This window comes from Microcebus murinus, chromosome 9 (assembly GCF_040939455.1).
Source record: "Microcebus murinus isolate Inina chromosome 9, M.murinus_Inina_mat1.0, whole genome shotgun sequence".
In the NCBI taxonomy this organism is placed as follows: domain Eukaryota; kingdom Metazoa; phylum Chordata; class Mammalia; order Primates; family Cheirogaleidae; genus Microcebus; species Microcebus murinus.
Genome location: NC_134112.1, coordinates 93687730 through 93703323, shown reverse-complemented (window position 1 = coordinate 93703323; position 15594 = coordinate 93687730). Strand labels below are relative to the sequence as shown.

The 15594-nt window shown below is 39.1% G+C and overlaps 1 protein-coding gene across 3 annotated transcripts in view; it reads left to right on the top strand.

Moving 5' to 3' along the window:
* The first annotated feature begins 1030 nt into the window (after positions 1–1030).
* The window catches only part of TPK1 (thiamin pyrophosphokinase 1), a 357684-nt gene continuing 343120 nt past the window's right edge, over positions 1031–15594 (top strand). Inside the window, exons 1-3 of one of the 3 annotated variants that reach the window (XM_012768143.2) lie at positions 1031–1121; positions 1345–1466; positions 2158–2216. In XM_012768143.2, coding sequence (XP_012623597.1) covers positions 2174–2216 — 43 coding nt within the window. In that variant the 5' untranslated portion in view covers positions 1031–1121; positions 1345–1466; positions 2158–2173. Of the gene's footprint in view, positions 1122–1344; positions 1467–1643; positions 1813–2157; positions 2217–15594 lie in introns of those variants that run through there. The other 2 variants (XM_012768142.2, XM_012768141.3) reach the window with 2 other exon arrangements.

Below are 15594 nucleotides of genomic sequence, written 5' to 3'. Positions count from 1 at the left end.
TTAAATTTACAATAGGCACCTGCTAGGATGCTTGAGTTAAGATATTTTAAATTTATGATAGGCATCTGCTAGGATGCTTGAGTTAAGAAGGGGCTTCCTATCTTTTAGGTGATGTTAATGCCGTATCAGAATCAGGTTGGGAAGTAAACCACCGCTTTATTTGGTTAACAAAAGCCGCTTAGTAGGAATTTACCATTTGTCAGCCTGACTCAGCTGGCCTCCTTAGGAAAGAGTTTTTAGCAAAAGAAAAAGATCAGAGTTCAGTCCTCAATTTCTCCAACCAATTGCAAATCAAAGAAACTTTATCCCCACCTGTAACCTGTAATCTCCCATTTCCAGATGTTCAGCCTTTTCAGGCCAAACCAATGTACACCTTCCCTATATTGATTTATGACTTAATGTGTAATTCCTATCTCCCTGAAATATATAAAACCAAATTTAATCCAACAGATCATTTCACTTGCTCAAGGCCTCTTGGGTATGGCTCTCTGGGTCATGGTCACATGTAATACTTGTATCAGAATATTTTATTTCTTTATTTTACAGAGTTTGGGTTCTTTTCCGTTGACAATTCAAAAGTGAATAATTAAATTTTGGCCCTTGTTTTCTTGGAGCCTACATTTTAGAGTAATGAAATAAAATATAAAAGCCCTCAACACAGTGACTGGAATGGAATAATTGATCAGTAAATATAAATTTTTATTATTACTTAAAAATCATTTGCAATCTGGCAGGCAAATTCATCTCATTGTTCAAATTTGCTTACCTGACTATTAGTGATGTATTTTTGTCGTTCGAATATCTGCTATAATTTATGTATATCCTTGATGGTCATTTTACAGGTTGCTTGTATGCTACTGATGGATTTGTAGCAACCACTTACACGTGTAAACATTTCCCTGTACCCTGTACCCTGTTTCATCAAGGGCATCTTTAAACGTGGACTTTTGAAACTTGTTGTAGCTAATACCAGTATATAAGCATTTAGGTTTGTCACTTCTTTTGGTCATTTCCTGTGGAGACGCCCACACAGATATCAAAATCTGTTGCTTTTCTCTGGGTAAACTGTATGAAGTCAATTTAAAGTCTCTGGCCCAGCTGGAGACCTCAAGAAGGTACAGGTGAAGTTCTGCCTCCTTCATCACTACTACTACGGAGTGGCAGATAAAGGGAGTGGAATTTTGCCTAAGAACTTTCCCGCAGACCAGGCTTGCTCAGCATCGTAAAAGCCTGTATTTAAACAGTGACGTTTCACCTTGGGGGGCATGTGGGCCCAAGTGCACCTGTAAGGAGGTGGCTTAAAGTTTCTTCCATAGTAAAAATTCTGTTTTTTTTCCCACAAAGCGAAGGAAGCAAATATTTTAACGGAGTATTCAGGAAGGATACTGGTGGCACGCGGAAGATCAGAGAGGCCGAGGCCCGAGAAGAGGCGCTGTAGCAAGCTTAGTCCGCGTGGCTCGGACCAGGTAAGAGAAGGAATGCGCTGATTGGTTTCGAGCAAATGGCGGCCTCCTTGCTGGAGAGGAGCGTGCAGAGCTGGGCAGAAATACTAGGGGTAGCCCGGCAGGACGACGAGCACAAAAAAGGCAACCCGGGAGCCAGGTCAAAGGTCCGCGGGTCGCAGGGCGTGGTTAAGGCTCGCTGGCACCGCCGGCTCGGGGCAGGACGCGGGTCCGCCTCGCGCCCCCGGGACAAAAACCGGCTCGCGCGGGTTGCGCGCCGCCAGAGGCCCCTCAGCCGAGCGCCGAACGGTCGATTGCCGTCGCTCCCACAGCCTGCGCTCCGCTCACAGCTGGCTCCACCCGCCATTGTGTAAGTGCGACAGCCGTCGGGCGCGCCGGCCGCGGGAGGGGGCAGCCGCCCTTCGCTCCCCCAGTACCCGGATGGGGAGGGACGTGCGGGGCGAGGCTGGAGGGGCGGACTCTGAGACCTCCCGCCGCCGCGCCCGCCCAAGCCCCCCATCCCCCTCCCGCCTCGCCCCTCCCGCGGAGCCGTGGGCCGGGGTGGCGGGGAGCTGCACCTCGCTGCGGGGTGCCCCGGAGCACGCCGCCCTGGAAGTGCCACATTCCAGTGGCTCTTTGTACTGCAGGTTTCGCGAACTCTTTGATTAGATTTGAGAAATTCTAACTTCGCTTTTTTTTTTTTTTTTTAATGCAGAGGCCAATAATCCGCTATGGAGCATGCCTTTACCCCGTTGGAGCCCCTGCTTCCCACTGGTACTGTATTTTTTCCACGTTTTACAGTGTCATTGACGTGCTCCTCCTGAGAGGCATCTAGAGGTTAAAAAACACTGGACTCGAGACCCAGATTGGTTTCCAGTCTGGATTTTGACCCTGGATTCCAAGCCCTGTGCTCCCAGGCATAACACCCAGCCTCCCTGGTGCCTTAGCTTCCTCATCTGAAAAGTGAGCATAAAGATGAGTGTTAGGTCGAGAGCCCAGAGAGAGAGACAGGAAGCCTCATGTGTAGCAAAATGCTATTTTGAGCATCTGGGTGCAGATGGGTGGAGGAGAAAAAGCGTCCGGGAGAGAAAAGGGAAGATCCTTGGGTTTTATAGAGGGTTTCCTGGCAGGGGGGAGGGGAGTAAGTGGGCCACAACAGCCCTTTGTGATTAAATCTTTTTCAGACAACCAGCTCCTAGGACCCCTGCCCCAGTCACTCCCTCCTTCAGCTCTGGCGTCCTCCCTGTCAGGAGAGATTGGGAGGGAGAGGGAAAAGACTGCTGGCTGCAGCTGTCTGTCACATTTACAAAGTCTGGGCTCTTCAGACTCCAGCTGCTACTGTTTTATAAGCCTAAGTTTTTGCATTAACCACATTCTGTCCTATACACACTTTTTGGGTTCCCACCTGGAACAAACTTAACAATCAGTCCTTGCTACACAGAGTTGTTGTGAGGACCAAATGGCTTGATGCAGTGTGTGTACTCTGCCTGGAGCCCAGAAAGGGCACTGCCTGGAGTGTTAGCTCTTAAGCCTGTGGCAATAGTGTGAACAACTCTTGACCCTAGCAGAACACTGAACAGGAAAGGCATAAAGGACAGTACAGTCATTGTTGCCTGTTGCAGGACGCATTTTTAATCCATTGAAAAGGCTTGAGCTTACATGATGAAAGATTGGTGAGGGGTTATATAAAATAATTCGGTTAAGGAAATTATTGTATACTTCACAAGGAAATGGATGGGATGGAATGGAATGAGTTTTTATGAGACAGACTAATTGTTAGTAGGTTCATTCTTGTCTAGTCATTGACTTCCATATGATAGTTTTGTAACGTTAATTTTTTTTTAACCAGTTGGTTTTTGTGTTTCCATTATGTAGAACTTCCAGTTTATCAGTTTTGTAAATTTAAGCAGAAAGCATAATTTTTAAATGTTTACATTTGTTTTCTATAAACACATTAGGTATTGAATTTGATTTTTTTTCTTTTTAAAAAATTTTATTTTTAGAGATGGGCTCTTGCTATGTTACCCAGCTGGACTCAAACTCTTTGGCTTAAGTGAGCTCTGGCCTCAGCTGGGACTACAAGCATAGGCCACCACACCTGATTTTGAAATTGATTTCAACTTGTTAGTTATTCCAGATCCTGGGAGTATTGATGGTAAAATCGTCAAAGTATAGCAGTAATAATAGTAGGTGAGATGACTCTTTACATATCCAGTCATTAACTTCGCTAAGGTTCTTTATGTATACCTTTAATATCTTTACTGGTGAAGGAAAACAGTGACAGAAATTGAATCTGAACCCAGTTATTTTTTACTTGATTAAGGGATTGGGTGTTTATTACTGTAAACAAGCTTTTGAAAAGTTAAGAAAAGTGTAGGCAAACACAAACATTTTGCAAATTAAGTTACATACTTCTCAGTTATCCAATAGTGGCAGTACCAATAGCATTTCTTTTTTTTTTTTTTTTTTTTTGAGTACTTGAATAGAAGAGTTTTTATTTCAAAACCTGAACATACTGCTAAGAGCCAAGCCATCTTCTCTCTCTTTTTTTTTTTTTTATTTCAGCATATTATGGGGGTACAGATTTTAAGGTTTCAATAAATGCCCTTTCCCCCCTCCCCCAATAGCATTTCCAAGCGTGAACATTTGATTCAGAGGTCCTGATGTCATGACTTTAAGATTTGTTTCTATTCATGTCCTTTGCCCAGTTTTTGATGGGTTTGTTTGGTTTTTTTTCTTGTTCATTTTCTTAGTCTAAATAGAGTCTTGTTATCAGCCCTTTATCAAATGTGTAGCATGCAATTTTTTTCTCCCATTCTGTAGGCTGTTTGCTCTAATGATAGTTTCCTTTGTTGTGCAAGAAGCTTTTTAATTTGATCAGGTCTCATTTATTTATTTTTGTTGCTTCTGTGATTGCTTCAGGGGCCGTCTTTATAAATTCTTTGCCTAGGCCAATGTCTATAAGAGTTTTCCCAACATTTTCTTCCAGAATTCTTATGGTTTTACACTCTAGGTTTAAGTCTGTTAACCATCGTGAATTGATTTTTGTGAGAGGTGGGGATCCAGTTTCAATCTTCTGCATGTGGTTATCCAGTTTTCCCAATACCCTTTATTGAATAGGGATTCTTTTCCCCGGTATATATTTTTGTCAGCTGTGTCAAAGATTAGATGACAATATGAGCATGGTTTTATTCAAGTTCTCAGTCCTGTTCCAAAGGTCTATATCTCTGTTCTTGTGCCAGTACCATGCTGTTTATAGCTCTGGCTTGGGTGAGGCCAAGGCATTATATGTAACCAAAATGTTTGTACCCCTGTAATATTCTGAAATTTAAAAAAAAAAAAAATTGTTTCTAAAACGTAAGAGCTTTCATGTGTAAGATTTCTAATGGTTTCTGGATTAAAAGAAGAATATCAGAGATAGTGAGTGCTACATAGTAAACATTGTACTGAGGAATTAAGATCTGTGGGTTTAAATCCTATATTTGCCACTTGTTGTCTGACCTTTTATTTCAGTTTCTTCATCTGTAAAATAGGAATACATCACGGGGTTATTGTAAGTATAAATGTATTACTACATGTAAAGCACTTAGCTTCAATAGCCATAAGCTTTTATATTCAACAGTACATATGAGGGGAAAACAAAAAAGGCAGTTGGATCTTAGGGTCAATGCTGAGATGGAAAAAGTTTACAAGGAAAGCTCTTCTTCCTCTGTTTTTAGTAGAGGCTTAGTGGGAAGGCCTTGACTGCTTAAATCAGAACATTTGTAAACATGCTGGAAGGAGGCCTGCAGGGGAACGGTAAGGGTGATACTTTGTGTGAAGTACAGATCCACAGGGATGGAATCAGTGCTCCTTTGGGTGGTTCTCACAGATTTTTTCATGTTGTTTCTATGGATAAAAATATGTAGAGATTCCTGTCTCATCTCTAGCTTTGGCCTTGAAACAAGGGCCCCAGGCAAGTTTATGTTAACGCTAGTTATGTATAAGATATTTAAAAACAGAACTGTTACTGTGAGGGACTGATGTGATGCCTGGCACTTTGAGAGGGATTCTCTTCATGAAACAGATATTTAGTACTTATCCAGCAGAGTTTTCTGTGTTTTCTGCGAACAACTCTGTGAATTTAATTTTTTGGCATGATTTATTTGTAATGCTTACTCAGATTTAGTATAGTGGGCAGTCCAACAATAAAGCTGGTTCTCTACAGATGAAGAAGTTGCTAGGAAAAGTATTGTGGACCAAAATACTTGTCCCTCTGTTGATCACTAGTTCAGAGAAAGATGGTAATTTTAATTATATTTTGTAACTAAAGTAAGTGCTCATTTAAAGATAAACAACTACACTAGGATGAGAGTTTCCTATATGCCATCTTCCAAAAATAACTGTCTTCTAGAAATAACTATCCATCCTACTTGCCAGAGATGATTATTCTAAAAATTATGTATTCTAAATTTTGTATGTGTCTATGAATAAACAAATATATAAAAATAGGATTTATTTTACATGCTTTTCTGCAGTTTTTTTCACTTACTATATGGTCCATGTGTATAGATATCCCATTTTTTTTCAAATGGGCAGTATAGACTTAAATTAACCAGTACTTCTTAAAAGACATTTGTGTTATTTCTAATTTTTATTAATATTACAATCTGTAAAGCATGTCTTTGATCCTAATATTTTTACATATTTAAGTATATCATCAGTAGGGTAAATTTCTAGAAATGCAATTGCTGGGTCAAACGGTATGTTTGCATTTCTGGTTATGTACAGGAACTATCAACTAACTAGTGTATATATCTAGTACTAGGTACTGTGGTGCTGTGGTACTAGGTGCTGTGGGTTATACAAAAGTGAAAGACGTGGTCCCTTCTATCCAGGACTTTATAGTCTAGTTGGAGAGTCAAGAACAAAGCAAAAGATTCTACTTAGATGTCAAATTTTGTGTTGTGGAACCTACATGTGAACTGTAGGAATTGTAGGAGAGGGAGACGAGAGAGACACAGGCTGATGTAGGCGAAGGAATCATGGGATGAGCCAGACATCAGCTGGGCCTCCAAAAGAGCACTGGATTTAAACTGGGAGAGGTACAGGGAAATCCGAAGAGCATTTCATGTGATCGGCCATCCTTGAAAGAGAGCTCAGTGCTGCATCTGGACACGAAGATGGTCACAAGGTATAGAGTAAAGGGATGGTGTGACTAGGTTGGAGATTGCTGATGGAGATATTGGAATAATGTGGTTGGAAGTGAGGGTAAAACCAGATTGTGGAGGATAGAGAAATTTATTGCAGAGTAGGAGATACAAGTTTTTGAATGCTTCTGTGGACCCCTCTTTGGAACATTTTATACAAAGTAGTCTTTTCTATACAGTGTTCGCCCCCTTTATCCATGAGGGATATATGTCCCACAACTCCCAGGAGATGCCTGAAACCTTGGGTAGCACCTAACCCTGTACAGTTGGCCCTCTGTATCCATGCGTTCCACATCCTTGGATTCAGCGAACCTTAGAAAATAATAATAAATAAATAATAAAAATATAAATAAAAATGCAGTATAACAACTATTTACATGGTATTTCCATTGTATTAGTGTTTTTTATTTTATTTTTTGAGGCAGAGTCTTGATTTGTCTCCTGGGCTACAGTGCAGTGGCATCAGTATAGCTCACAGCAACCTCAAATTCTTGGGGTCCAGTGATCCTTCTGCCTCAGCCTCCCAAGTAGCTGGAACTATAAGCACACACCGTCATGCCCGGCTAATTTTTCTATATTTTGTGATTATTTCTATAATTATTTTAATAATTTATATTAATTATTTCTATATTTTCTTTATTTTGTCTTGCTGTTGTGCAGGCTGGTCTCAAGTGATCCTCCCACCTCAGCCTCCCACAGTGCTAGGATTATAGGTGTGAGCCACTGCATCTAGCCCTGTATTAGGTATTAAAATTAATCTAGAGGTGATTTAAAATATATGGGAGGATGTGTATAGGTTATATACAAATATCACAGCATTTTATATCAGGGATATGAGCATCTGTGGATTTGGGTGTTCTGGAGCTAGAATCAATCCCCTGCAGTTACTGAGGGACAATTGTATTAATACATACTGTTTTTTTGATCTCATATCTCAAATGGCTACTAATTGATGAATGGGACATCAAATGGCATGCAATTTAAAACTTATACATTATTTATTCATGGAATATTCCATTTGCTATTTTCAGGCCACAGTTGACCACAGGTTACTGAAACTTCCAAAAACAAAACCATAGATGAAGGGGTCTACTGTACTTTAAAACTCAAATTGTGTCATCCATGTCATGATTGTCCTTTGCCAACCAAGTATATATTAAAGTCCTTATCACAAAGGCATTCCATGATATGATTCCTAACTACTTTTCAGATTACTTTAAAAAATAATTTTTAATTGACAAATACAAATGGTATATATTTATGATATACATAATGATTTTACTTTTATTTATTTTATTTTTTACCAATTTTCCTCCGTTTACTGAGGAATAAAAAGTAATACAAAATGATGTTTTGATGTATGTATGTATTATGGATTGGCTAAATCTAACTAATTATTAATAACATGCATTATCTTGCATAACTTCTTTGTGGTGAGAACACTTAAAATACTCTTAGCAATTTTCAAGTATACAATATGCCATAGTCACCATGAAATACAATACCAAATTACTTTTTTATCATTCACCTCTCTATGCCCATGCCAAGCTAAACTACCCACTGTTTACTTACGGGAACTTTTGTTCCTGATTTCAATATTCTTTCCTTAGCTCATGCGTCATTTATCACTCGGAATGATCTTTCCCAGTTTTTAGAATTGTTATTTTTAAATTTTAGCCATCTGATGGGTGTATAGAGATAGCTCTGTGATTTTTAATTACTATTTCTCTTATGGCAGATTGCTTATATATTTATTGATCTTCTGCATAGCTTATGTTTATGTTTCTTATACATTTTCAATTGGGTTGTCTTGTCTTTTTTTTTATAAAAAACCAATTGGTAGGACTTTGTTGAATATTCTGGATATAGTTCTATAAATCTTGATTTTTTTTTCGTCAGTAAAATAGAAAGAATGAACAGTTTTTGAAAGAGGGTTGTTGTAAAGATTAAAGAATAAATGTAGGCCGGGGTTGGTGGCTCATGCTTGTAATCCTAGCACTTTGGGAGGCTGAGGCAGGAGGATTGCTTGAGGTCAGGAGTTCAGCGCTAGCCTGAGCAACATGGCGAGACCCCATCTCTACAAAAAATAGCAAAATTAGCCATGTGTGTAGTGATGCATGCTTGTAGTCCCATGCTACTCGGGAGGCTAAGGCAGCAGGATCGCTTGAGCCCAGGAGTTTGAGGTTGCTGTGAGCTAGGTTGACGCCACGGCATTCACTCTAGCCTGGGCAACAAAAGTGAGACTCTGTCTCAAACAAAACAAAACAAAACAAAACAAAACAAAACAGCAATGGTATGTCCTTACCAGTTAAATATTCTTTATTAATTTAAATGAAAACCTTTTACATAAAAATTTTAAAAAGACAATGAAAAAATAGCTAAAATGTCTTAATTGTTACTATAGTATATAGCAGCATTAAATGCTTTACACATTTTTTTTTTTTTCTTTTTTTGAGACATGGTCTTGTTCTGTCTCCTGGGCTAGAGCACAGTGGTGTGACAATGCACCACCATGCCCGGCTAATTTTTTGTATATATACTTTTAGTTGGTCAATTAATTTCTTTCTATTTTTAGTAGAGACGGGGTCTCGCTCAGGCTGGTTTCGAACTCCCTACCTCGAGCAATCCGCCCGCCTCGGCCTCCCAGAGTGCTAGGATTATAGGTGTGAGCCACTGCGCCCTGCCACCATTGCTGTTTTAAACTTTGTAAATATGGATGCCTTTTCAACATATTCTTATAAATCTGGACATTTTGCTTTGTTTTTCAGTGCCTACGATCATTTCAGTTTTTATTATGAAGTTTTGTATTCAAAACTCCGTATGTGTGAAACTTTAAGAAAGTAAAGTTGATTTACTTTAAACCCTTCATAGCCAAACTAAAGGTGAAGAGTCAAGTCTCCTTAGAATAATTACTTTTCCATGTGCTCACTTCCCACTCTTAAGACAGAGCAAACACAGAGGTTTTAATTTCTAGTTTGGTAAAAATACTGATGTTTTTATTTTTAGTTTTTTTCCAGCTTATTGAGGTATAATTGACAAAAATTGTTTAAATTTTATATATTTTTACAGCATAGTGCATATGAATTATAGAAAGTTCAAAGAAGCAAACAAAAATGAAATAAAAATACCGTCTCCCAACCTCTCAGAGATTATCACTATAATAACCATGTATGTGTATTGTGTGGTCTGTGTGCATTGATATTTATCTCTCCAAATATTTGCTGTGTATAAATATACACTTGATATTTTTTAGGCAAAATTGGAATATTCTGTAACTTGCCTTATTCAGTTCATAACTGTTTAAATTTCTCTGTTGTTCCAAAAATAACTTTTCCGGTTGTTTGTTCCAATGTGCATTTGTTTCAGTCTTTTTTAATTTAGCACACTTGCCCCTGACATTTTTAATCCCCCTTGACATTGAATATTGACATATTAAATAAAGCTTTTTACATCATTCTTAAATGGATGAAATGCAATTTAAAAATACAACAATTTGATATATAACAACATTCACTTCAAAAATATAATTTCTAGAAATCAAATATTCCATTTTATTTTCTCTACATAATTTGGTCTTCATAAATACATTTTATGGTGATAAGCCTTTTATTGATCATTCTGTATTTGTTTGCAAAAAGATTATATGCCTTTACATTTTAAAAAGATTCCTGTGACCATAATGCTCTTGAGAATTATTTCTTCTTGAGTGAATTACCAATATTGAGATTTATTCTGGATTGAATTACCATTTTAAATATTATTGGTGCATACTTGATCAAGTTAACAATTATATTCCATATTTTTCTAATAACTAACATTTGTATAACACTGTGCTAGGTGTAGTTGTAATGCTTAAACAGGGCAACTTCTATGGAAAAGTTTTGGAACCAGAAGACTGACCAGGGTTTGAGTTTTAGCTGTCTTCTTTACTACAGGTCCTCCTTGACTTGTCACACGCCATGTCTAATAAACCCATCCTAAGTCACAGCATTGAGAGTTGGGGACCATCTGTAGTTATGTGGCTTTGGGACTTATTGATTTTTTTAGATCCATAGTTACTTTACATAAAATAAGAATATATTGAAATGTGAAGTTCTTGGACAAATTTAAGGTATTATAAAGTATAAAAAGCAAGTTTAGAGGTAGAATCGTATTTGAATGTATTCCTGTCATTAGAACTTTATATTAGATATGCTTTAATGTACAGATTATTGAATTTTGAAATTTCTATGTTTATTTTTCTGATTAATTCTCAAAGGAGTATCAAAAGACAAAAGTACAACAAATTTAGTGAATAATTCTAATTGGCTTTTATTCATGATTCAAGAATCAATTATCTTAAAGTGGAATGAGAGCTCCCACTGGGCAATAGCAGAACCAGGGGTCTTGTAAAGTGGGAACAAGGAAACAAAACAATAGAAAGAAAAACAATTGGTTAACATTAGATTACTTCAAGTTACTTCTTTTTTGTAATGATTAAAGCAGAGGGGACTTAGTACCCTGACTCAGCTAGGCTAGAATTTCCTGTTTTCAGAAAAAAAAGGTCTATTTGGAATCTAACTGCTTTTTTAAAGTTTCAAATTTGATTTTGTGACATTTAGCATGAGTGACTCCATTTTGGTTTGGTCTGGTCTGCTGGGGGCCTAGTGCATGAGCTCAGTCCAAAACAGTGGCTGCCAGGCATGGTGGAAGGCCAAGGTGGGAGGATCGTTTGAGCTAAGGAGTTGGAGACCAGCCTGAACCTGTCTCAATTAAAAAAAAAAAAAAAAAAAGGAAAAAGAAAAAAAACAAAAACCCGCAAAATAGTAGCATCCCATAATCCCTGTTTAACAGGAGATACTTATTTTATTAAATGTATTCAGTCCTGTTAGGTTGCTGTGCACCTTGCCACATTGGACCACTGGCCTGGACTCTTACAGGAATACTGCCAGTCTTCTTGGGAATTGGACTTTGGGGCCTTTGCCCCAGGAGATTGGACTAACTTGCTTTGGTAATCCTCTCCTGGGTTTACATGGGGTGCCTCTGTGTTCTTGGTTGGGGCTCTCTGGGGAAGAATGCTGGTACTATGTAAACCAATCAGGAATTGTCAGTAACCATGGGACCATGCTTGCCCAATGCAGTTATTAGATTCATAGAGAGGTTGATGCCTCTGTGTAAACTGATAAAAGCATCAAAAGGGGGGAATGACACGGAAAACTGTCAAGCGCCAGGACGTGGCAGCTCTCCGCATCCCTACAGGCTGGCTGGAGGCCGTGGCAGGTGCGCACTGCTGGGGCCGGGCCTCATGGGCTGAAGCCTGCTGTCTGGGCTGCGTGCCCATGTGTGGGCCCAAGCTCTGCTCTCAGTGCTCGGCTGCCTGCTCCTGTCCTCTGGCCGCACTGCTCCTGTGATCCTGATTGGGTACTTTTTGAATCCCACTGTTGCTGATTGGATGTTAAAGCTTGTTATTGATTGAATATTAAAGCTTGTTGCTGATTGGATGTTAAAGCTTGTTGCTGATTGGATGTTAAGGGTTGTTGCTGATTGGACGCTTTTTGAGTCCTACCAAGGGTATAAAAGCAGGAGGAGAACAAGGAAGTGGGGTCAGAAGTCAGAAGTTGGTTGAGCCTGCTGGAAGAATAAAGACTGTTCTCGGATTCTTGGTGTGCCGCTCGGTTCTTTCTGTGGTCAAGAGCTGTAACACTAGCTGTAACACTAGCTGTACACTTGCCGCAACAAGGTGAAAGAGTATTTAAATAAGTCTAGCAGAATGGATCTCTTTGTTATCTGAATTCTGTATTTTTCTTTCATTTTCATTGAGCTTTATTAATATTTATAGGTACATGAAGTTATTAATAGGGACCTACTTTTTTGATGCTTCTTGGTGAAGTGGTGATGAATTTGGGACTATCTTGTTCAATATAGTATTAATGCTAACTCAATTCCTGGACACTTAATTTCTATTGAAAATACCTGATTAAATTCACAAAAGTCATAAAATATGATGATGGTATTCACGTTCCTCAACTTAGACACTGGGGCTTATTTATTTGAGAATCCCTGGTTAATTTGTGCTTAAATTGCCAAATCCTTTGTAATGATAAATGTATACTGGCCATCGATATCAGGTCTCTGTATTTTGCTACAATAGACCTTTCAAGAATGACATTCATGTGTACCACACATAGCCCTAACCTGTTAACTTCCTTTTATCTCTCCTCAGCAAATCATAGTAAGAATGGCACAAGGCTAGATGTGAGTCATATACACGTACATTTTTTAAAATTAAAGATTAAAAATGCTTCATTAAATAGTAACATAATTCCTGGTCAGACCTCCCAACCAGTTGAGCACGTGTGTTAGAAATTTCTGGTTTTGTCTGTTCTCTAGATCAGTGCCATCCAGTACAGTAGACACTAGCTACATGCTGCTGTTGAACACCCGAAATACAGCTGGTGGAACTGAGGAACTGAATTTGTAGTTAAGTGTAAAATCAAAACTCCATTCAATGACTGGAACATTTTTATGCATCTGGAGCAACATGTTAGTTTGCTAGGGAAGCCATAATAGAGTACGATAGGCTGGGTGGCTTAAACGACAGAACTTCATTTTCTCATAATTCCAGAGGCTGGAAGTCCAAGATCTAGGTGTTTACAGGTTTGTTTTCTCATGAGGCCTCCCCTCTTGTCTTGGGGATGAGTGCCTTCCAGCTGTGTCCTCATAAGCTTGCCCATCTGTGTGTTATCTGTGTCCCGGTCTATCATTATAAGGACATAAGTCTTTTTGGATTAGGGCCCACCCATATGACCTCATTGTACTGTTTTTACCCCCTTAAAAACCCTGTCTGCAAACTCTGTACTGGGGGTTCGGACTTCAACGTGTTATATATTGGGGTGGGGGTATGGGGGACAATTTAGCCCATAACAAATTAGTGATGTCAATTTGCTTTTTCCGCTGTAAGTTTTAAAAGATTGACTGGGTTCCTATTTCAATATTCCCAGGATTACCAAATGAGGGAGTTTTAAAATGTCATTCTAATAGACTATACCTGGCATGTGAATCAAAGAGTTAATTTTGGTTTGATTTGGCTGCTGTTTTATACAAAATTTTCTGTGTTCATTCAACACTTCCTGATTATTCATTATGAGCCACCCTCCAGTAAATGCTGTAGGAAAGTGAAAAAGAATTGACAGACCTTACTGTGAAAGATTTCAGCCCATAGCAGGTTGTCTAGTACAACACAATAGAAAATGTAATTTCATGGGTAATGTAATTTAAAATTTCTCAGTAGCTCATTAAAAAGGTTATCCTCTTAATTTCAACTTTATATTTTATTTAATCTAATTTATCTAAAATGTTATCACTTTGACATGTAATCGGTATAAGTAATTACTAATGCTATAGTTTACATATTTTTGTACTAAATCTTCAGACTCCAGTGTGTAGTTTGCATTTCCAGCACATGTCAATTCAGATGTTAAGTTTTCATTAGACACACTTGACCTGTATTTAGTTCATGGTAGTTTGTCAAATATTTTGTTTTTATTAATATCAGCAAGGAGCAACTCATAGCCTTGTAACTTTGAGATGAACTTCAAAGACAGAGAAAAGAATACCACTTTTCCAAGGAAAGCCATGGTAAAAGGCATTAGAGATAGTGCTATGACTACAACCTGGGTTTCCTGATCATGTATTTCTCCTAATGTCAACATGGCTTTTTTTGTTTTTGTTGTCTAAATTAAATCCGTATGTCTGCTTTGAAACTTAGAAAACTTGCAGGGTGTTGAAACTTAGAAAACTTGCAGGGTGTTATTTATTTATTTATTTATTTAAATTTTTTGAGACAGAGTCTCACTTTATTGCCCAGGCTAGAGTGAGTGCCGTGGTGTCAGCCTAGCTCACAGCAACCTCAAACTCCTGGGCTCAAGCAATCCTTCTGCCTCAGCCTCCCGAGTAGCTGGGACTACAGGCATGCGCCACCATGCTCAGTTAATTTTTTCTATATATATTAGTTGGCCAATTAATTTCTTTCTATTTATAGAAGAGACGGGGTCTCGCTCTTGCTGAGGCAGGTTTTGAACTCCTGACCTTGAGCAATCTGCCCACCTCGGCCTCCCAGAGTGCTAGGATTACAGGCGTGAGCCACCGGGCCCGGCCAGAGTTTTTTTTGTTGTTGTTGTCATTCCTGTTGGTTGGTCGGTTTTTAAGAAACTTTCACCACTTTATGGTCTGGTAAAGAAATCTCCGCCTAAAGCTGCTGCCTAAGGATTGTGATAGAAGGCCTAAAATAATCTAAGAGACAAACTAGTGGATTTTAGAGCTTGAAGGGTTACTCCTTTTACTGTATTCTCCTACCCAGTCAGGTATCTATGCTAGTTAGCTTTCCAATGTCTTGAAATGTTCCTGGGAAATTGGCTGCTTTTGTTGGGTCAGCAGTCTGCAATATTGGGTTCTTCGTGAACTCTTGACTGAAGAATGACCAGACACACCAAAAGCAAGGTAAGCACAAAATGAGCTTTATTGAGGAGTAAGAGATGGAATTATAAAGCAAGAGCAAGGTAACATTTTCCATAGACAACCAAGGTACTCTTTGTTGTAACAAAAAGGCCTCGTTGATGGTCTGGGGTCTTGTTTTATAGTGTCTGGATCCGGCCCTCCTGGTGGTTCCGATGTCACCATGGAGCCACTTTTGTTAGACAGTTGGGAGTCACATGACCTGAGCCTTAACTACCCACGTGGGTTCTAGGTCACTTTCTGGACTTTATGGTAGTCCTGTGGCATGGTGCATGGGCTAGAGAGTCCTCTGCATTCTTTTGCAACTGGTGCGCCAACTTCTGATTGGCAGATTTGTGCAGTATTCCCTCCTCCCCTAGGTATAGAGAATTAGGGTTGGGCAGGACCAAGATGGCGGCAACAGCACCCACTTTTGTCCCTAGGAGACCTGGAATCCCTCATCATCTACCTAAGAGTTTAACTTTTCCCTG